At 39.1% G+C, this 24,286-nt stretch overlaps 1 protein-coding gene across 1 annotated transcript in view; it reads right to left on the minus strand.

Moving 5' to 3' along the window:
• Window positions 1-18,989: 18,989 nt before the first annotated feature.
• The window catches only part of KCNMB4 (potassium calcium-activated channel subfamily M regulatory beta subunit 4), a 74,151-nt gene continuing 68,854 nt past the window's right edge, over window positions 18,990-24,286 (minus strand). Inside the window, exon 3 of the mRNA XM_003927794.4 lies at window positions 18,990-22,172. Within this exon, the coding sequence (XP_003927843.1) occupies window positions 22,004-22,172 (169 nt within the window). The 3' untranslated portion in view covers window positions 18,990-22,003. The remainder of the gene's footprint in view (window positions 22,173-24,286) is intronic.

Genomic DNA, 24,286 nt, shown 5'->3' on the forward strand with positions numbered 1-24,286 from the left:
GGCAGTCATTAAATTTTAAAGCTCCAGAATAATATCCCTTGACTCCATGTATTACATCCTGGCCACAGTGATGCAAGGGGTGGGCACATGGACTGAACAAATGCAGGACTGAAATAATGTTTTATGGCTTTTTGTTTGTTTATTTGAAACATAACTGATTTCTCAGAGTCTGGGGAACTTTTTTCCTTTTGAGCTATTTATAGCCCTTAACAATTGAGTATTCTCTTATAAACAGAATTTAAGGCACATTTCTCTGCGCCTAATTTCTCCAGAATTCGTTAAGTTATTTGTGAATATTCCTAATTCATGGTAATGTGTTTGTTTGCATATGTTCAATAAGAATCTGTTTTCTTTTATAATGGGACACAGTTGGAGAGACTGGTTCTTCTTCCAGGACTTTGAAATGTCCTTGTGAGAGGTTACAACAAAGCTGATTTAAGACAGCCTATGTAGACACCGATTCTTTCTGCTATGTGTGGGTAATCAGGCCAAGTACATGGGACTGAAGCTTATTTTTCAGGTAGCTTGGTCCTGCTTGCTTTGTCTCTTGGAAGTGAGGGACTGGAAAAAGAAAGATTGCGTTTCAGAATAAAACTATAGTCTTAGATTAACCCTTGAGCTGCACATAACATCCCTCCTCAGCATGAAGCAGTCAGAACGATTGTCGACCAGATCCCCATGACTGAAGAACTGATAAATCGAGAGGGGGAAGTGAAACTATCTCAATAGTCCTATAGACTTTTTTTTTTTTAACATAGAAATTGACCTTTCAGGTTGGTCTTAAATCTTGAAACTTACATTTGCTTTTATCAGAGTTCCTTCCTCAGGAAAGCACCTCTAACCCTCTCAAGAAGTGTGAAAAAACTGTGGCTCACCAATTTATCCAACCAGACAATGAGATACCAGGCCCCTCACTCATCCTGTTTGCTTCCCTATCTGCCCTAAGTTTCTGTTTTCCCATACATAGTTATATTTCTTCCCTGCTATATAAACCCCTAATTTTAGTCACTCAGGGAGATGGATTTGACACTGATCTCCCATCTCCTTGGCTGCAGCACCAGATGAAAGCCCTCTTCATTGGCAATACTTATTGTCTCAGTCATTGGCTTTCTGTGCAGCAAGCAGCAGGACTTAGACAAAACCCCTTGATTTTAGCCTAGTGAGACCCACTTTAGAGTCATCATAAGAACTGTAAGAGAATAAATTTATGTTGTTTTAAGCCACTAAATATATAGTAATTTGTTACAGTAGCAATAGGAAATGAATATACTCCATTTTACATATAAGTGTTCTGAAGTTTAAAGAGTTTCTATAACTTGTCCAAGTTCATACAGCTAGTAAGTGATGACAGCCAGTATTGGAACTCAGGTGTCTATAATACAGAGCCCCTATGTCTAACTGCCATGATAATTTGTAAAACAAGTTCTAATCCCTCTTCCACCTGGCAGCGTTTTCAGTTTTTTAAAGTAGATATCATGGCTTCCTTCTGTCTTCTCTAGGAAAAGCACAGTTTCTTCAAACTGTCCTCAGATGACAGCTTTTGGTCCCCTAACCATCCTGGAAAATAGGACACCCACACTGAAAACAGTGCCAGTATGGCTCTAGCACCATCTTTGTGCACTTCAATTTCATCTTTGTCCAAAATAAAAGTTACAACTCATAAAATTTAAGCAATACTTTTTGAGTTAAAAAATGAGGTGGTAGTTTTCTTGTATTGACAAATTGGCTATGAACTTAATGTTCTTACAAAATGAGTCATCTAAGTTGGAACATTAATTACTTGAGCAGCTGAGTCCACATTACTCTAAGAAAAGTGTCATTGCTCTGCCCCTGTACAGATAATTTCAAAAAAGTTCTGATGTTTGGCTGTAGTACTAATAGCTCAGGCTTCCTTCTTGCCTTCTCATTCTAACTCTTAGGTCCTGAAGGGTAGAATGCTCCTCAGGAAGAATGCACAGCTGTACACTACACCTGGCCACTCTTTTCCCACCAAAAGAAATAAATTTTTACTTGAAACTGAGATTCAATGGGATCAGATGCTTTCTATTAGAGCCAGGGTCTTGGTAAGAAAAAGTGGGTGGAAGATTGAGACTTCATGTTTAAAAGAACCAACGTGGCCAGTAAGAACTGCTAGTGCATCATGGTAAGCAAAAAAAGACAGGTACATACTCTGCTCTCACAATGGTGTTTTGATGTTGGTTCATGAGAGTTAAACATTACCCTGAACCTAAAATAAAAGTTGGAAGAAAAAATTAAAATAAGCAAATAAAATTGATTATTTTTTTAAAAAAGAGTTGTGTCAATTTTTTTTCTTTTCTATTAATTAATTTATTTATTTATTGAGACAGGGTCTTGCTCTGTCACCCAGACTGTGGCACAGTGGTGCAATTACAGCTCCCTGCAGCCTCAACTTCCCAGGCTCCAGCAATCCTCCCACCTCAGCCTCTGGAAGACCTGGGACCACAGGCATGTGCCAACATGGCTATTTTTTTTTTCTTTTTTTTTGTAATGAGGTTTTGCCATATTCCCCAAGCTGGTCTCAAACCAGCTTGGTCAAGTGATCTTCCCATCTTGGCCTCCCAAGTGCTAGGATTACAAATGTAAGCCATCATGCCCAGCCAAATTTTCTTTATTCTATTTTTTTTTTCCTTTCTTTTTTTGAGACAGGCTCCTACTCTGTCAACCAGGCTGGGGTGCTGTGACATGATGATTACAGCTCACCGCAGCCTTAACCTCCCAGGCTTATGCAATCCTCCCACCTCATCCTCCTGAGTAGCTGGGACTACCAATGTGCACCACCATGCCCAGCTAATTTAAGTTTTTTTGTTTGTTTGTTTGTTTGTTTGTTTTAGAGATGGGGTCCTGCTCTGTTTGCCCAGGCTGGTCTCAAACTCTTGGGATCAAGTGATCCCCCTGCCTTAGCGTCCCAAAGTGTTGGGATTATAGCCACAGGTTAAATTTTTGGAACAACTTGTTAAACACAGCCATTATTAAAAATTAAATGATGTTCCATAAGTCCCTGTTCTGAAAAAAAAACATTAAATTATGTAAGCTTATAACTTAATAAACTATATCTAAAACAAAGGTAATAAATACCTTAAATTCATTACTTCCTTATATTTTTACCATATTCTACTATTATTTCTGCTCTTAAGGTTATTTTTGTTGACTGATTTTGAAATACTATATAATGGTGTGCTAATGCACATTACTTTCCAACTCCAGGTTCAGCTATGTCACCCTGATAGCTTGTAATCAGCTACAGTGGAAGTACTGATACCACAGAAATCAGCAAATGCTGTAAACAAGGGCATCCCTCATAACCTTGGCTGGTTGTCCAACATTTATCAACACATCACTTCCCAGCAGTAAACCTTCCTACTCCCACCCCCAAATATACACAAACACTGTACCCCACTCATCCCAATCAAAGAGTGAAATCATCAGTCTTATCATTTCATCCAATAATTGTAAAGGACAAAGTAAACATTGCTGTAGTGGGGTTTTTCTTCTTCTTCTTCCTCTTCTTCTTTTAAACATTTGCGGTGGAGAGGTTGGAAGATTTCATTCACACATTTACAGTTCATATGTTTCCTTTTTAAATTTTGGAGTCAATTTGAATTTTATAATCCAGAGTTGGCATTTAAGATATGTTGTCTCAAAAGACAGAGTTTTAGGAACTAATGGGGATATTGCAGTGATTTGTGGTGTCTCTTGGTCTCTGATGAATAAGACAACATGGGAAACCTTCTGAGGCTTCCCCCTTCCTAAACTACCTTTGATGTTCATGGAACCGGAACCCATTAATTAAAGACATACTAACAAAAACCACATGATTATCTCAATAGATGCAGAAAAGGCCTTTGATAAAATTCAACATCCCTTCATGTTAAAAATGCAGTAAACTAGGTATTGATGGAACATACTTCAAAATAATAAAAGCTTTTTATGATAAGCCCATAGCCAATATCATACTGAATGGGCAAAAGCTGGAAGCATTCCCTTTAAAAACCAGCACAAGAAAAGGATGCCCTCTCTTACCACTCCTATTCAACATAATATTGGAAGCTCTGGCCAGGGCAATCAGGCAAGAGAAATAAATGAAGGTATTCAAACAGGAAGAGAGGAAGTCAAATTGTATCTGTTTGCAGATGACATGATTCTATATTTAGAAAACCCTATCATCTCAGCCCCAAAACTTCTTAAGCTGATAAACAGCTTCAGCAAAGTCTTAGGATGCAAAATCAGTGTGCAAAAATCACAAGCATTCCTATAAACCAATAATAGACAAGTGGAAAGCCAAATCATGAGTGAACTCCTGTTTATAATTGCTACAAAGAGAATAAAATTCTCAGGAATACAACTTACAAGGGATGTGAAGGACCTCTTCAAGGAGAACTACAAACCACTGCTCAGGGAAATAAGAGAGGACACAAACAAATGAAAAAACATTCCATGCTCATAAATAAGAAGAATCGATATCGTGAAAATGGCCATACTAACTACAGTAATTTATAGAGTCAATGCTATTCACATCAAGCTACCAGTGACTTTCTTCAAAGAATTAGAAAAACTACTTTAAATTTCATATGGAACCAACAAAGAGAGTCCACATAGCCAAGAAAATCCTTAGCAAAAAGAACAAATCTGTAGGCATCACACTACCTCACTTCAAACTATACTACAAGGCTACAGTAACCAAACAGCATGCTACTGGTACAAAAACAGACATTCAGATCAATGAAACAGAACAGAGACTTCAGAAATAACACCACACATCTACGACTATCTGTTCTTTGACAAATATGACAAAAACAAGCAATGAAGAAAATATTCCCTATTTAATAAATGGTGCTGAGAAAAATATGCAGAAAACTGAAACTGGACCCCTTCCTTACACCTTATACAAAAATGAATTCAAGAGGGATTAAAGACTTAAATGTAAAACCCAAAACCATAAAAACCCTAAAAGAAAATCTAGATGATAACATTCAGGACATAGGCATGGGCAAAGACTCCCTGACTAAAACATCAAAAGCGATTGCAACAAAAGCCAAAATAGACAAATGGGATCCAATTAAACTAAATAATTTCTGCACAGCAAAAGAAACTAGCATCAGAGTGAACAGGCAGCTTACAGAATGGGAGATATTTTTTGCAATCTACCTATCTGAGAAAGGTCTAATATCCAGAATCTAGAAGGAACTTAAACAAATTTACAAGAAAAAAACAACCTTGTCAAAAAATGGGCAAAGGATATGAACAGACACTTCTCAAAAGAAGACATTTATGTGGCCAATGAACTTATGGAAAAAAGCTCAATATCACTGATTGTTAAAGAAATGCAAATCAAAACCACAGGGAAATACCATCTAACATCAGTCAGAACGGCGATTATTAAAAAGTCAGGAAACAATAGATGCTGGTGAGGCTGTGGAGAAATAGGAACACTTTTACACTGTTGATGGGAGTGTAAATTAGTTCAATAATTGTAGATGACAGTGTGGCAATTCCTTAAGGATCTAGAACCAGAAATAACATTTGACCAAGCAATCGCATTACTGGGTATATACCCAAAGGATTATAAATCATCCTACTATAAAGACACATGCACACGTATGCTTATTGCAGCACTGTTCACAATAGCAGAGACTTGGAACCAACCCAGATGCCCATCAATAATAGAATGGATAAAGAAAATATGGCATATATACACCAAGGAATACTATGCAGCCACAAAAAAAGAATGAGATCATGTCCTTTGCAGGGACATGAATAAAGCTGGAAGCCATCATTCTCAGGAAACTAACATGGGAACAGAAAACCAAACACCGCATGCTCTCACTCATAAGTAGGTGTTGAACAATGAGAACACATGGACACAGGGAGGGGAATATCCTACACTGGGGCCTCTCAGTGGGTGGGGGACAAAGGGAGGGAGAGCATTAGGACAAATACCTAATGTATGCAGGGCTTAAAACCTAGATGACAGGTTGACAGGTGCAGCAAACCACCATGGTACATATACACCTATGCTACAAATCTGCACATTCTGCACATGAATCCTGGAACTTAAATAAAAATAAAAATAAAATAAAATAATAAATATATACTGAGGTTTCTCCTAGACTCCCAATTTCATTAACCTTATGAGTTAACCAAGATTCTCCTGTTCAGCAACACCATCCAAAATGCTTTTGAGAAGATGTAGATTTTTTTCCTTTATTTAGGGAAAGTGGTAGAAAAGAAAATCTGTTCAGTGATCACGGTCAGAGTATTTTTCACCTTTCATTATTAACATAAAACATCAATGAACAGAGGTCCTCCGCTCAGAGTTAATTCCCCCCAGGAAAAAGTCCTCTAAGGCAGCTAATGAGGGGCAAATGTTGGGGTGAATTTTTCCCTCAGCTTGCTGGTGGTAATGGAGAATAGGAGTCAAAGGCTAGGAGGAAGAAAGAAAAGATAATTTCTGCCAGTCACATCAATGGAAACCAGTGATGATCTATACATCAGAACTCTAAATTCAGAGACAATTAGCCTAGAATTTGAAGGCTGTTTTGGGGGTTCAAGTAAATAAGGATTGAAGAATTCGGAATTTTTTTTTTTTTTTGAGACTGAGTTTTACTCTATTACCTAGGCTGTAGTGTAGTGACAATCTCTGTTCATTGCAACCTCTGCCTCCCGGGCCAAAGAAATTATTCCTTCTCAGCCTCCCAAGTAGCTGGACTACATGGTGCATGCAACCACACCCAGATAATCTTTAATATTTTTTGTAGAGATGGGGTTTCACCATATTGTCCAGGCTGGTCTCAAACAACTGAGCTCAAGTGATCCTCTGTCTCAGCCTCCCAAAATGCTGGGATTACAGGCATGAGCCACCGTGCCTGGCCAGATTAGGGCATTTTTAATATAGCTAAAATTCATTGAACACCTACATTGTGCCAGAAAGTATACCAAGCATTAAGCATTTTGCATATGTTATCTTTCCATACATTATGTCGCCAATCATCTTAACTAAATGGCCCAGAAGAGTAAATCATCTCAAATCGTCTCACATACTTCCAAGAAAGAGATGTAGACAATCTGGTTAGTAATAGCAAATAATTTTTTAAGAAACCAAAGCTGATTTGTGGTTTCAACAAGATGAATTTGGTAGGAGATCCCAGAAAATGCTGTTGACCAAACAAAGCTGAGTTTATTAAATTTATTGCAAAGGAGACTATTTTGGCAAAGTCTTGGCAGTGACTCAGAAAGAGATAGTTAGGGAAGGATATTTATACTGTTTGAGCATCTGGACTCAAATTGTTTAAGACAGGTGTTTTTTTCTGTTTTTATTTTGTATGTTTGATTGAGTTTATTTTTTGAGACAGAGTCTTGCTCTGTTGCCCAGGCTAGAGTACAATAGAATGATCATGGCTCACTGCAACCTTCACCTCCCAAGTTCAAGTGATTCTCCTGCCTCAGAGTCCACAGTAGCTAGGATTACAGGCATGCCTCACCATATCTGGCCAATTTTTATATTTTTAGTAGAGACACGGTTTTATTTTGTTGGTCAGGCTGGTCTCAAACTCCTGACTTCAGGTGATCCACCTACCTCAGCCTCCCAAAGTTCTGGGATTACAGGCATGAGCCACTGTGCTGGGACAAGATAGCTGTTTTAAGGTAAAGAATTTTCTGGAACTGAGACAAGTTCATGAGATAATAGCTTATCTATTATCTAGAACTGGTGAAGCTATGAGGTGCGGATCAAGGCAAAACTTAATTGTTGTCTTAATCAATTTTTCCCCCCTGATTTTGGAGCTAATCTTTGTTATTTTGTAGCAGCTTCTATGAACCTCTCCAATAATGTAGCCTTCTGGGGTATTAAGATAACAGGATTCTTAGTGGGAGTTGTTCATCTGTCATAATGACCAGGTAAGCCATTTCCTCCAACCTTCAGATTGTTACTTTTGTTTGCATTCTACCTCCCTAAGAAACATTAGAACACTTAATCCTTTGATCATTTTTCTTTGCTTTTTTTCTTGCCGATATCAAGATTCTTAGTTATTTAAAAACTTCCCCACCTCTTGCCATTGGCTCACATATATGACCATATGCTGTTAGAAGCAGCCAGGCAATGTCTTCAATGCTTTGCTGCTTAGAAATTTCATCTGCCATTTTTTTTTCTAAATCATCATTCTCAAGTTCAAAGTTCCACAGATTTTTAGAGCAGGGGCACAATGTCGCCACTCTCTCTGCTAAAGCATAGCAAGAGTGACCTTTACTTCAGTTCCCAATAAGTTCCTCATTTCCATCTGAGACCTCCTCTGCCTGGACTTCACTGCCCATATCACTATCAGCATTTTGGTCACAACCATTCAGCAAGTCTCTAGGAAGTTCCAAACTTTCCCTCATTCTCCTGTCTTCTTCTGAGCCCTCCAACTGTTCCAACCTCTGCCCATTATCCAGTTCCAAAGCTGCTTCCACATTTTCAGGTATATTTGTAGCAGTGCCTCACTACTGGTACCAATTTTCTGTGTTAGTCCATTCTTGCATCATTATAAAGAACTATGTGAGACGGGGTAATTTACAAAGAAAAGAGGTTTAATAGGCTTATGGGTTTTGCAGGCTGAACAGGAAGCATGGCTAGGGAGGCCTCAGCAAACTTATAATTACGGCAGAAGGTGAAAGAGAAGCAGGCATGTCCTACATGGCTTCAGCAGGAGGAAGAGACCCAAAGGAGAGGTGCCACACACTTTTAAGCAGCTAGATCTCATGAGAACTCACTATCATGACAACAAGGGGGAAATCTGCCCCCATGATCCAATCACCTCCCACCAGGCCCCTCCTCCAACACTGAGGATTACAATTTGACATGAGATTTGGGCAGGAACACAAATCCAAACAGTATCGCCCATGAACAAACAAGGCTAACTCAAATTTCTGGAAGAGTTTCTAATGTATTTGTTCATGGCATGGACTATTCTTGGCCAGAAGTTAGGCAGTCATGATTTACCACTTCTTCTGGTAAAAGAAAGAAAGCAGCAGTAGCTGTATTACGGTACTACAGGGAAGGAAACGTAAGTGAGAATGTAACAACATTTCATGAAGAGTAAGAATACCTATTAAGTATATTTTCAGCTTCATGCAGCCAGTGAGGTTTTTCCGAGGTGTGATTATTGCTAACTGAAAACTTCTCAATACCCTGTGGTGATGATTTGCAATACAATTGGCATTGGAAAATTTAAACAATTTCTACAGGTTGAATAAAGTAGAAAAAAAAAAAGAAAGAAAGAAACATAGTGAATTTTTAGCACACAACATATTGTACATGATGAAGGTCCATTGAGTCTAAAGGAGACCCTACACGTGAGTTAGTAGTATCCTTCACCGATTTAGCTGAGTTGCTATTGTCCTGAGATAAGGAAGGTACACTTTTGCCATTAGGTCGAGAGGAACGCTATAGCAAGTCTCTGAAAAACACTATAAAGCTGAGTCAGAACACTAAGGGCTTTTCCATCATTGCTTATATGTGAGTAGCTAAAATGGTTTAAAATGCTTAAGATGACCCAGCATATGAAGATGTTAACAATCTCATTTTAAATCATAAAATGCTGGCTCATATTTAGGCTCCAAAGGAAGAGTTTTGATTAATGAAAACTTGTTTATATCAGATAGAGTCATGATGATTTTAGAACAGTTGGAATCCTCTTAATTAACTCTGAATAACTGGCCCAGGAAAGTTTTTTTGTTTGTGTTTGTTTTTTAGAGGTGGGATCTTGGTTTGTTGCCCAGGCTAGAGTACAGTTGCTATTCACTGGAGCAATCCTGGACAGGCTGAAATTCTTGGGCTCAAAAAGATCCTCCTGCCCCAACCTCTACAGGTGTATATCACAGTGTGTATCTTTGGCCTGGAAAAGTTTTGAATGGCTTTTCCTCTGTCCTAAGTGAAGTATTTACTCCTGAATAAATCTTGGTCTAAGTTACACAGTCTGTTTTGACAAAACTATACTTTCCTTCTAACTTTAAGTCCTTTCTGAGTTAAAACTGTAAGAACATAAGCAACATTGGGAGAGCTCAATTCATTTTTAGAATATAACAAGAGGTCTCCTACACAGCAGATACCAGTAGAGTTTCAGGGAAATTTAACATTCACAAGGTCCTAGTCATGAGTTTATGAAAAAAAAAAAAAAAAAAAAAAGCGTAACTGTCAAAGCATATAGTTGACTTTACCAGGAAAAGGTGAGCAAGATTAACTATCTCAATCGACCCTACGGAACTACTACAGAAGGCATAGCACAGATTTCTAGGTCCAGGATATGTAACACCACAAGAAAATAGTATTAGAGCTTAGTATCCAGAACGTTAGGGAATGCTGTTCTGTTTATGACCCTGAAATTCTAAACTAATTTACATCCTTGTGCATTGGGTTTTTTGACATAAGGACCAGTACAAGTTATGCTGAATCTTTCTTTTTAATTAGGCTTTCAACGATTGATTTTAGTTCTTTATCTACTGTTTTTAGAAGCTATTGAGCAAGCTTGAATATGTTTTGAATGTGTCAACATAACCTTGATAGAAATTCTACTGAAATCTAAAAATCTTAAAAATTCTACTGAATCAGAATTCTACTGATCAGAGTATGCAACCCCAAAATTTACCACTTTGATATAAGAATTATTTTAAGCTGAAGGCAATCAAGAAATAGCAGGCACAGAAAAGCTCTCTTTCCTTCCCTCTGCTTGCTTAAAAGCAGGGTGTACATTTTCATTTAAGAAAATGTCCTCCCTTCCCTCTTTCATACCAGGAAAATACACAATTTACCACCCCTACGAGGCTCAACTCCCTTTCCTTTGTCTTGCCACTTCTTAAAACTGCTGTTTGTTAAAATGGTATACAAGCCTCCAGGTCTAACTGCTTCCTTGGGCTTCACTTTGTTTCTGTGGCTCTGGGTGCACACATAACTATTTCTCCTGCTAGCCTGTTTTTGGTCAGTTTAATTTGCAGGGCCCCAGTTACTGAACCAAGAAGGGTAGAAGAAAAGTTTTTCCTTCCCTACACTATATGTATTAGCAGAACTTTCAGTCTGTAAGGAGCCCAATACAGGACATCATGGAAATCTTCAATTTGAGTTTGATTTAGATACAAGGATACCAGTACGTTTCAAATGACCCTTGGCCTGAGTTTGAACAGGGAAGTCCCTGGGGATCTCAAAGAAGAGGTGTTCAGAAGAGCAGTTAATCTGGCGGATTCATTTACACAGTTGATCCCACCGCCTAAGTAGTCTGTCGACCTTTTGGGAGACGAGATATCACAGTGCCAGAGTTAAAGGTAAGCATTCTATACTCATTATAAAAAAAAAAAAAAAAAAAAAAATTCAGGCCGGGCGCGGTGGCTCACGCCTGTAATCCCAGCACTTTGGGAGGCCAAGGTGGGTGGATCACGAGGTCAAGAGAACGAGACCATCCTGGTCAACATGGTGAAACCCCGTCTCTACAAAAAAATTAGCTGGGCATGGTGGCGTGTGCCTGTAATCCCAGCTACTCAGGAGGCTGAGGCAGGAGAATTGCCTGAACCCAGGAGGTGGAGGTTGCGGTGAGCCGAGATCACGCCATTGCACTCCAGCCTGGGTAACAAGAGCGAAACTCCGTCTCAAAAAAAAAAAAAAAAAAAAAAAAAAAAAAATTTCAAGACTGTTCTATAATATTTAAATATTTTTTTTCTTGTGTAGTTAAGAGTAAAATGGCTAAATGGGTACTTGCGTCCCCCTCAGAGAAACTTTATTTTCCACTATTTTTCCGCTTTCAGTTCGTTAACTAGCACAATTGTTTTTCCAATATTTTTTCTGTTTACAGAATTTACATACTTCTTTATCAAGGGTCTTCTTCCTCTGGATACTTTTATTAGCTTTTATCTGTAAAGGCATACATTTCTGCTAGGTATGAGGGCTCTAGGCCTCTTTCAAAAATTTCAGTGAGGTGTAAAAGATCTGGCCATAGGCCTATTCCCAATTTCAGTGTTTGCATGTTTAATCCCCTATTTCTGTCTTAAGGCTGTTCACAAAAAGTGAGGAAAACTCAAAGGTCACATATGTTTCAGTATCTACTCTTGAAAGCTATCTAAAAGTATTAAAAAGACTATCCCTGGACTGGGCCTAGTGGCTTATGCCTGTAATTCCAGCACTTTGGGAGGCCGAGGCAGGTGAATCACCTGAGGTCAGGAATTCAAGACCAGCCTGACCAACATGGTGAAAACCCATCTCTACTAAAAATACAAAAAAGTAGGTGGGTGTGATGGCATGCACCTGTAATCCCAGAAGGAGACTGAGGCAGCAGAATCACTTGAACCTGGGAGCGGGAGGTTGCAGTGTGCCCATTGCCCTCCAGCCTAGGTAACAGAGTGAGACTCTGCCTAAAAAAAAAAAAAGAGACTATCCCTGAAGTCTCATTACTTCTTTTGGAAGCCTCTTCATTCCCTTCCCTAGAGAAAACACACTATTAGACGTCGCTTACTTTTTGTTCTACGATGCCTGTCAAATGCACTATTCTGATCAAATATGTCAAAGCTCACTATTCTTGTTGTTGTTGTTGTTGTTGTTGTTTTGAGATGGAGTTTCACTCGTTACCCAGGCTGGAGTGCAATGGCGCGATCTCGGCTCACCGCAACCTCCACCTCCTGCGTTCAGGCAATTCTCCTGCCTCAGCTTCCTGAGTAGCTGGGATTACAGGCATGCGCCACCATGCCCAGCTAATTTTTTGTATTTTTAGTAGAGACGGGGTTTCACCATGTTGACCAGGATGGTCTCGATCTCTTGACCTCGTGATCCGCCCACCTCAGCCTCCCAAAGTGCTGGTATTACAGGCTTGAGCCACTGCGCCCGGCAAAGCTCACTATTCTTATCAAAAGTTCCCCACTGTAATTCTGCTGGGCTCCTGCTAATGATCTAGTGTTTATTCCGCTATAACCTTGATCTATAGGCTTATCTTTCTAAGTGGCATAATTTTACCAAAAATAATTTAGAATTACAGCTAAGCTACTTCCAGAGTCCTTACTTGCTAATTCAGAAACTGTGTGAGATAATGTTTGTTGTTTTAAGTTGCTGTTTTAGGGTAATTTGATAGTAAACACAGTGATATTTCTGCTGTTCATCTGTTTAAAGACTAGTACATAATATTAAAATACATTACCTTATCTTCATCATAACTTCTTAAGACCAAGATTGGAATAGATATTTATTATTCAATCATTTACATTTTTCAGGGTTAACTATGCCCTAGGTCATATGCTAATGTCTCTCTCTGCCAAACTTTAATGAAGAGTTTAGAATAATCTTTGGGGAAAAAAAAAACTTAAATGCACATAGCACTTCATAATAGTTGGGAATTATTGTTATTATTATCACATGGATAAAAAGGTCAATAAATTATGCTGCTTGTCTCACAGGTGGAGAGGTAATGAAGAATCAGTGGATTAACAGTCATACAACACAAGAGACCTTCTTGTAATAACATGCTAAATTCTTAAAATGATAGATGTATGTACAAATTTTTGTGGAACTACAGAGGAAGAAGTGATTAGTTTGTGGAGGAAGTATGGAGGGAAGAGGTTGGGACTTGAAAGTGGAATAAAATTTCCCAAGGCAGGGAAGGACATTCATTCATTCCATAAATATGGCACTGTCAGTGGTGGGGAAAAAAAGCCCATGAACATTGTTCTACCTTCATGACTCTTAGAACTAGGAAGAGAGATCGGTAATAGACAAGTAAACAAATAAATAGAAAAAATACAAGCAATTAAGAGTACTAGAAAAGAAGAAAGCATCATGAAGAGGAGAGGATAACAAGATAAATCTGCTTATATAGGATCACTGTATATACAAAAGGCTTCACAAAAGAGTCAGTATTTAAGCTTAGACCTGATGGATGAGAAGAACCAGATATTGAAACATGATAAGAAGAGACACTCAAGGTCCTGAGAAGCGTATAGCGTAACTGGATGGCAGAGCGTGTAATGTAAATGTTGAGGTATTAGGAAAAGGTTGTTACATGGTTTGATGTATTTCCGTAACTTTTCAGAAGCACACATTATCTGAGCCAGGCAAATGGCTCCCTATTCATGTTGTCTGATAATATTTTGTCCCATTACTCTGTTATTGTATTGTCTGTCCATCAGTAAGCTTGAGACAGAGACCTACGAATGCATCCGAGCTACTGTGATGTATATCCAGAGCTTAGAACGGGGAAAGCAAGAGATAATAATCTGGTAATCACAGCTGAGATCACAGAAAAGCCAGGGAATAGATGGGCCTCATCCATTATGGTCATGTACAGAAACATCTATAGAGAATAAATACATCTAATATTTACCAGATAACAGGTTAGTACTGTACCCCACAGTTAGTCCTTATATGTTTCTTTGGTTGTGTTTTCTAGGTCACCTTAGTGATAAATGCAAACAGCTAAGTGTATGCAGAAAGACATCCTCAAGAACACATCAACATCATTCCAGCCAGAGACTCTCTTCTCACTTTCCCACGGTCTGTTCTAGGTCTCCTCCCATCCTACTGCCATGGCTGATCAGGCTTGATTTTAGGCACTGGCAGAAGAATAAATGTGTATGTGTTGTTCTTTGAGAGGGAGCGTGAGCTGGGAGGATCAGAGTATGAGGTTCTGACCAAGCACTGCCCACCCCCAGGCTCAGAAACCACTGCCATACTTCTGCCAGGTGTCTTTTTCATGTTAGTTTTCTCAGGAAATACACACTCATTCAGCAGTGGCTGCTTTCACCTAGCTGTCCTAAGCTTAAGGCAGAGATGCAAGTTCATTAACTGCTGTCTGGTAAATGGGACAAATGTCTAAAAGCGGCCCCTGCACTGTTCCGTGGATTATAAACACTTGAAGAATTGGGAAAAGAGAAAATAATTCTCAGGTTCTTGATGTGGAGAAATGTGTATGGTGCCTTTGGCAGTGACTTTAAAAGACTGAACATCTCTACTTGCTGTGAACGAGAAATGACATTTAACCAGGCACATCCCCTAACATCAACATATATATTTTTCCGTTCTTCATTTTAGTTCATTAATTCTCACCACATCTCCACTACCCCAAATGCTAGACCTCTGGAGGTAGTTACACTTCTGACCTTTAACACCACTAACTTTCACAAAAATAAAACCGTTTCTCCCAAATTTCAAACACTGCCAATTCCTGTATAGACTCAGGGCGGTCTTGCTTGAATTCCTCATTGCTTTTAGATCTCCCTTGGAAGTCCAAGCCCTAATTTGATCTCCTTCTACCTGCCAGAAACATGGCTCTTCTATGATAACATCCATCAGCCTCATTAGTCATGCTTTGAAAAGCATACAGGGGGGAAAAAATAAAAACCTTTGTAAAAGTTACTCTGAGTCAGAGATCCGATAGAGACACAGAATACATTTTGTATATTCAAACTTCTTGGAGATGGAAATGTTGCATCTTTTTAAAGGATGCATTAATCAAAAGTTACCCCAGTTGTTTTCAATGTTGTACAGGGGTCAGGCAGAAAGGATCATGTTCTTTGGATTTCCTCTCTGAGAAAAGAAAGTATCCCATTAATTGCTTTGCATCAAAGAGAGGGCACATCTTTTAATAATGCTGAAAATTGCTAAGTATGAGGAAGTGGAGACTTTCAAAATAGACATATTTTGAAAGTTATTTAATCCTGAATAAAATTGAGAATTTGAAGAACCTTGACTTTTTAAAATAGACAATGAATTCAGCAGTGATTTCTTCTGAGTTGGAGTTCTGGAAATAAAAACAACTTGCCAATAAGAGAACTTCCAAAAAGGAAAATCCCAATATTGATTCAGTCTTAGACTGATGGGGACTACATTAGAAGCAGCTGAGAAATAAAAACACAGATTTTTAGGAAAATTAATTTTGAGTTCAGTTTTTCTTTTTACTTCACTAATGCTATACCACCATCATCATCGCCCTTATTACCACCATCATCGCCACCACCACCACCACCACCATCATCATCATCAGTTAACATTTATGGATCGGGCACTGTGCTAAGTACACATTTTGCATTGTCTCATTTAGTCCTCTCCAGTGACATACCCCTATTCTCATTTTATAGTTGAGATAACAAAGCTATACTAGAAATTAGGTAGCTTACCCAAGATCACACAGATGCCAAAAGGGAGAGCCAGAATCCGAACTCAGATTGTTTGGTTCCGAAGCTCTTAGTCCATGCCTCTTTTCTCTAGATTATCCCTCATAAGGAACCAAACTCATTCTGATAAGCTAGTAAGCGTCCCTGTCCCCTTTTTGAATACCTTGTGTAGCCTTCTGAATATTTTGCTATTTCCTGCAATTTAAAAATCTTCCATATGACAGGAAATTCAATACATTTTTTTTTACAACTGGAATACATTCAGAGAGGAAATGACATATTTTTTGAAAAGGCTACAAATTCTAACGTATATATTCTTTGAGTATTTCAAACTTTCTTGGCTGTCTCTGAGTCCCACTTCTGTACTCCATACTCTATGCTAGCCCTCTCCCTTTACCTTCCCTTCCTGAAATATATCCCTATTTTGCAAAGTAACAAAGCTTCCCTTATGTTTTTTCTCTTACTGATTTTTTAAAAAATTCTGACAAATTTTAATCACTAAAATAATTAAATTAAAATAAATTAAACTTTTTAAGATAAATAAAAATGTGAAGAATCATCTAAATTTCAGGAAACTATCATGTCCTTAGGTCCAATTCTCTTCTCATACTCAATACAAAATATACAATGTATATAAGAGGAATGTAGGAAGGAACTGAGAATCTTCCCTTTTTTCATTCTCCCTTACTTTAACAATAGAATCTATGTCCTAGGTTTTAGAGGGCATGGCTGCTGAGCACGAGGTTCCTCTGCAGTAAATTTCTTACCAAAGGAATGTACATCAACTTGATGTGTCCAACTTCCGTCTCATTTTATTCAAATGTAAATGCTTGTCCTTTACTTTTCTCTTCTCCATCCCACTGGTTGACCACTATAAAGAGGACACTCTAGGGAATGGCAGAATAAATTTTTAAAAAGTAGAATAAATATAATAATAACAAAATAACAGAGTAAAAATAATGGTAGAATAAATATAAGTCCATGAACAATTTCATGGGCTACCTCCTGATGGCTATAAGAAAGAAAATTAGTTACCTTATAGGAATTATAGTATTTGAAGGATTCTCTGCTACAGTGGCTTAGCCTATACACTAAAATTTGGTACCAGAATATTATGGATTAAGTTGTTTGCCCCAAAAATTTATAGATTGAAGCCCAAAGCCCCAGTGTAATTATATTGGAAGATAAGGACTTTCAGGAAGTAATTAAGGTTAAATGAAGTCATAGAGAGGGGTCCTAATTTCATAGGAATGGTGTCCTTAGAACATTGGAACACGCAGGGAGACATTAGGGGCACAAGTGCCTAGATCAATGCCATGTAAGGATACGCAAGAAGGGAGCCATCTACAAGCCAAGGAGAGAGGTCTCAGGAGAAACCAAACTTGTCAACACTTTGACCTTGAACTTTTGGCTTTCAGAACTGCTAAAAAAACAAATTTTGGTTGTTTAAGCCACCCAGTCTTTGTTATTTGTTATGCAGCTCTAGCTGACTGATACATAGAAATGGAAAAGTGCCATCATAACAAAAATCTAAAATATGTGGCTTTGGTACTGTTGCCAGGCAACAGGCAGTGTGGAAGCAGATATTGCAGGATGGAAAACTAGAGACTCATGATGTTTTGACCAATCATTAGGTAAAACTAACATCAGCAACAATTTGAAAGGCAGCAGTTAGAAAAAAGCAGAGCGGTCAATGTATACTGGATGCTCCTTGCTGATGTTTTTAGTGAGAAACTAAGAAAAGTAGTTGCTGTATGATCAAATAATAAGTTTCCAAGCAGATAAAACAACACCATGAAGTACAATGGCTTCTGCATTCCAGGGAGCAGGAGATGTGATTATTATTCAGTTTTTCTCAATAGTCACCATGGTGGCCTGGCACTATGGCTCACGCCTATAATTCCAGCACTTTGGGAGGCCGAGACGGGCAGATCGCCGAAGGTCGGGAGTTTAAGACCAGCCTGGCCAACATAGTGAAACCCTGTCTCTACAAAAAAAGTACAAAAATTAGCCAGGTGTGGTGGCTGGGAGCCTGTAAACTCAATTACTCGGGAGGCTGAGGCAAGAGAATTGCTTGAACCTGGAAGGTGGAGGTTGCACTGGGCCGAGATTGTGCCACTGCACTCCAGCCTGGGTGACAGAGCAAGACTCTGACTCAAAGTCTCCATTGTGTTACGGGTCAGACAATGGGAGTCATTTCAGCAGAAAAAGACCAGATGAAGGATGTTGCATCACCACTTAAACTCATAGTTGCAAAGACTTCAAGGTGGCTGCCATTAATTTGAGGGACAAGGGTATGGGCCAAGCACAGTGACTAATAACACATTGCTGGCTTAAAGAACTATAACTAGAGCAGCTCTTTGGCTGTGGCTACTTTTACATGAATTGACTGAAAGCAAATGAACCAGAAACCTCTAGTGCTGATGAAATGCTGTCACCAACGCTACGATGACTCTAAGATGTCAGATGAACTTCCACCTCCCAAAATTCATAGTAAGTTACCATGAATTCAGTTCAGATGCTGAGGCTGATAATGCCACGCGCGCGCGCGCACACACACACACACACACACACACACACACAAAAGAAACGGGTATAAAAGGTTTATTACTCACATACTGAGACTTTCCAGGGAGGTAGGGCAGGATCCCAAGAGGGCTTAACTGGCTTTGTTTTTATCATTCTCAGAGTATGCAGCTGGGGTGAGGCTTCCTGCATGCATGCCAGGGCTTGTGTGCTCTGAACTTCCTGCTGGGGCCAAAGGAGGAGGCACCCATGCTTCCATCACTTTGCCCAGATGTGAAGCATAAGGGGAAAGGGAATGATGAGGCTTGAAAGATGTCAGCAATCAAACATTAAAAATGGCATTGAAGTCTTTATTACAGTCAAATGAACTAAAACCCTGGCCTATAAAAGCCTATGTTTTCAGTCTCTAGGGCAATCTAGGTCTAAAAATCCACACCAGCAAGCAGGGGCTGCAAAAGCTGTGATGCCCCTCAAAAGTTTCAGATGGGGTCAAGGAAGCTGATGAGCAAGAATTTCCTGAGGTCAAACTAGGGGCCACAGAAGACAATCAACAAAGGAGTTTCTCCCAGATAGCAGATTCATGGTTTCACCAAGAAACGCACTTTCTGCTGGGGCAAGGGCTCTCCATCATGCCTGCTCAGTAGATTATCATGGCACAGGCCATTGACTGCTATCATTTTTGTCTTTACTTCTAGTATTCATTCCTCTTAGTTTTAGTAATAGAACCCTATCCCTGGAGTTTTAGTAGGGCACACGTCCATCTAGTTACAGACATGTCCCAGTCTTGCTTGAAGCTAGGTATAGCTATGTAGTAAGTACTCATGAATGGACTGTGGGCAGAAGTGATGGGTGGAACTTCCTTAAAAGGAAATACCTTGCTCCCAACTTCCTTTTTTTTCACAGGCTGGGCAGATGAATCCTAGATCCCTTCAATACCTTTGCAAAACGAAGCTACTTCTGGATTGCTATGTGAGGAAAAAATAAACTTATATCTTACATGAACCGTCATATTTTGGGGTCTCTTTGTTACAGCAATTTAAAACATTTTCTGATTTATACAAAAGGAGGATGAAACCATTAAAAAGGTAAGCTTATTTACATTTCATGACCTTAAAATGTCCTCTCCTTGTTCCTTTGGATTTTACCTTTAACGAGCATAAATAAGGTGCCTCAAATTTAACTGACTGTAAGCAAGTAGGACCTTAAGACTACACTCACCTTATGAATTCGGTGTGCTTCTCCCCTTTTCCAAAAATCAACCTACAGAATACGGCTGCATATACTTTTGGGGCTTAAATGGAAGCGTTTAATGTAAATGTATGAGTATCAAACTGATAAATGAAAACTCAGATTAGTATATATCAACTTCTCCTTTTTTCAACACAAATGTATATACATGCACTCACTATTTTTATCTACTTTGTAATCAATTAATAATAGACAGCTGGATGAAGTGGATAAAGCAGACTTCATCTCCCGTCATGTGATGCAGGGATGACGGTTTCTTGGATCCCCAGGGTTCCTGTTACTCTCTGCTTCAGATAGTGTTGCTAAGACAACAGGGACGCCGCAAGCAGAAACGGGGATTGAAGTCAAGGCACTGGAGTTGCCTCAAAAGATGTCATCAATAGTGTGTTCAAGGCCCTTTTCACAGTGAAACTGTAACTTTTGAATTAGGAAAAAAATGATTGAAGCCAAGCATAGTGATGCACACCAGTAACCCCAGATACTTGGGAGGCTGAGGCAGGAACATGGCTTGAGCCCAGGAGTTTGAGGCTGCAGTGCACTAAGATCGCACCTGTGAATAGCTACTGCACTCCAGCCTGGGCAACACAGCAAGACCCCCATCTGTTAAAAAACAAAACATAAAAATAAATAGAAAAAGAGTATACTCAATTCAACACCTTTCCACAGACTGTGATTTTCAGTTACTCACATTCTAAGGTTAAGAAAATATTGGTATGTGGATTGTAAGTCAGGAAAACATCATTCTATATATATATATATATATATATATATATATATATATATATATATATATGAGAGCCCCATAGAAATAACTGAGGGGAACTTGTCCTTAAATTCCAATTTACCTTTATTCTAATAGAAGCATGTCTGAAGAATATCAGAAGAAAACAAAATGAAATTATGCTGCCAGCTGTTCCTTCACTAACGATGTACATCTCACCTAAACAAAGGTTTGATTCTATGTAGTAAATAAATAGGTTTGATGTTCACTGAGACCTGCGATTCATACTTGGAATTTGAGTTCATAAACAGATTCAAAGAAACATGGTCTTCTCACTAAACTTTTGATAAAGGCACAGAAAGCTCATTGGTAGCAATGATGTGAGCTAGGTTGCATCTCCAGTTTTGTCCAAGCAAACTGAACAATGACAGTAATCCTTCTGTTTTAATGATCATAACATCAAGGCAAGGAAAAAAAAGAAAAAAAATGCTTGAACTGATTTTGATGTTTTCTGACCTACAGAAAAAAAGAAAGAAAACAGCATTTCACCAAGCTGAAGAGTGTCCTTCACATCATGTATACTGTATTGCACACAAATGTTTAAAAATCCATCAAAAACAAGAACAGAAGAATAAAGAAGCCCAGTGCTTTTTGAGATAGAAGCCTTCAGAATCACCTCTCTCTCTCAAGAAGTAACCTGGTGAAAAATAAATGGTTAGGCAAAGGCAAGTGTTGGAGGATGTTTTCCCAATCTTTTAGAATCCCTTGCTTAAGACACACAGAGAAAACTGGACACTGAGTTTCTAGTGCACTATTCATTTTCCAAGCAGACATCAAAAGGTCCTCTTTTAATAGTGGAAACTGAGGGTTACACAGTAAGGTTCAGACTTCGGCAGGAATCCTTGTTGTCAAGTAAAAGTTTAACCTAGCAGAAGTAAATGAAACCCAGATGTCTTCACCATTTTTTTTTTAACCCTGGCGTTCTAAGCATAAAAAAGGAAATAGAAAATTACACAGACCACTCTATTTTAATATTTTTAAGTAGCATAAATCATAATGGTTTGTATACTACACTGTACAAATAATATACTGTTACTTTTGAAAGAAAATGAACTTCTTATAGAGTTTTCTGAAATAGTTACTCCACACAGCTAAGAGCTTGACCCTTTAGCCACTGCTACAGCAGAAGGAATGCGAGCTTTGAGGTTCCAGTCCTCTAGTTGTGCCTGTCTCTGCTGCTGCTGAGGGATGAGACTCTCAGAGCCCCGTCGTGGCCCTGCCCATCTCCTGCGCCAGGAAACACCGGTTCCGCAGGTGGACGTGTGCCAATGAGCGCAGCTTCTGTGCTTTGCTTTCCGTAAGCCTCCTCCCCCTTTAAGAGAACTTGCGCTTCTTCATGGCTTCTGCCTTGACCGCCAAGCTCTTGGCACAGATGGTCAGGACCACAATGAGAACGCCCACCACAAATGTCACCAGGGGCCAGAGGAAGCAATGCAGGAGGACAATCTCATCATGCGTGCGATGCAGAAGCACGTCGTCTGGTCTGCAAGACAGCAGAGAATGAGAAAGAAAGAGCAGTCAAATGCCTTGGCATGGCACTGAAAACTCTCGGCAACCTAAAGCCAAACTTGCTTTCCAGCCCAAAGGGAATAACCATTATTGAAAGTCAAGGCTGCACTCTGACTATACACACTGTAATTTTGTGCTTCAAACCCATTACAGAAAGTTTCGAGCTCTTGAGTCAAGCAATTGGTACAAATTTACACATTAATTATAATTTACATGTCACAAAATGTCAAAAGTGTATCCCTTATGATTTTTCTTCACTCTAAGTTACTTAATGTATTCCACTTTCTCATTCGTCCTCTAATGTCCACTGGTCAAGGGGTTTGAATCAGTTAAAAAATTACTGGTGGGTGAGCATTCTCCAACAAATCTGAACTAGACCTCAGCTCACCGGTGTGGCCCAAATGATCTTAATTCAGGAAAAAAAAAAAAAAAAAAAAAAAGTCAGTTAAAGGCACTGCTTAAATTTAGTCAAAAAGACAGACAGCGTCACCCGCAGTGCAGCTCGGCCTCACTATGTAAAGCAGAGGTTTTTATCAATAAGCAGACAATGGCTGAATGAATGCCTTCTTCCATGCTTCTGGGTGAAATTAGCCATGGCCATCATTTTGAAGCACTGACCACTTCCTTGATATATCTCACAAAGTCCTAGCAATAGATTTCTATCTTATCAATGTGAGGGTCTATTTTCAATTCCTGCATTGGTCCCATGTGCAGAAAGTAAAGATGAGATGTACTCCACACGCCATGATTGCTAATCTTTGGCCATTAGAGAGATCCTGGGAATTTAACTTTTTAATATGAGAGGTTTACATTTTGTAAGATATTTCCATTTCATCCACAAGGTTTGCTCTGTTACACTAGAGGAGCTATGTTTCCTCCAGAAAAAAAGATGAAGATAATGCAGAATAATGAGTCCAACTGCCCTCAAGAACATCAAAGCCTTCAGAGCACATGGGCAGTGCATCTAACACAGAAATGCGTTCCTGCAAATCATTCATCAGTCACAGCTTTCAAAATTCAGAACCTATTTTCCCTGAAGATTGACAAAGGGTGTTAGGTATTTCTTTTTACTTAAAGTGGAGCTATCATGTGCCATTAACAGAAATAGTTTCACAGACTGGCTTTGAAATGTCAAAATCCTTGCAGTTTTTCCTTTGATGCAAAGTAAAATTTCGAATTTTGCACATAATGCAACATTTTTATTAATATTTTATTTCATAGTATTTTAATTAAAATTTATATTAAGTAAATGCAGAGTCATTTTAACAATTAGGCAAAAAGCATCCCAGCTTTCAGAAGCTGTGCATTTTTTGGAATTACTAAATTAATTACTATATTAATATATACCATTGTATATATATTAACGTACATATTCTTTTTTTCTATAGGCCCATTCGGGGTATGACATTGTCATTGCTGCTGTTCTACAAACAGATGCTGCTACTGAGGAAGAGGAGCCTGCCCTTGTTGCAGCCTTATTATTCATGCAAAATTTCAAGAAACTTCAGGCTTGGAGTCGAAAAACATCAAGGCTGAGGTCTAAAAAGAATCAGAACACAGGACAGCCAGAATCATATTTAAGAGTCTGAAATCCCCATCCCAGCACTGCCATGAATCTCTTCCCAGGCACAGTGCTCATGGCTATCAGAAACCTCTCCTTAAGTGTGTGAGGGAAGGTAAAAGCTGTCTCTCAGGATGCTCTTTCCTTCTTTCTGTGAAGGACTATTATGCTCCTCCAGAATCTACTGATACAAAAATGAGTCTTAAATTCTTCATCAAATGGCTAAGGGTGCACAACAATGTGAATTGTACTTAGTACCACTGAAGTGTAAGTGGTTAAGATGGCTGGGCACAGTGGCTCATGCCTGTAATCCCAGCACTTTGGGACTTTGGGAGGCAGAGGCGGACAGATTGCCTGAGGTCAGGATTTCAAGACCAGCCTGGCCAACATGGCAAAACCCTCTCTCTATAAAAAACTAGGTGCCTGTAGACCTAGTTACTTGGGAGGCTGAGGTAGGAGGATCTCTTGAGCCCAGGAGATCAAGGCTGCAGAGTGCCATGATCAAGCCACTGTATTCCAGCTTGGGC

This window comes from Saimiri boliviensis, chromosome 7 (genome assembly GCF_048565385.1).
Source record: "Saimiri boliviensis isolate mSaiBol1 chromosome 7, mSaiBol1.pri, whole genome shotgun sequence".
Lineage (NCBI taxonomy): Eukaryota > Metazoa > Chordata > Mammalia > Primates > Cebidae > Saimiri > Saimiri boliviensis.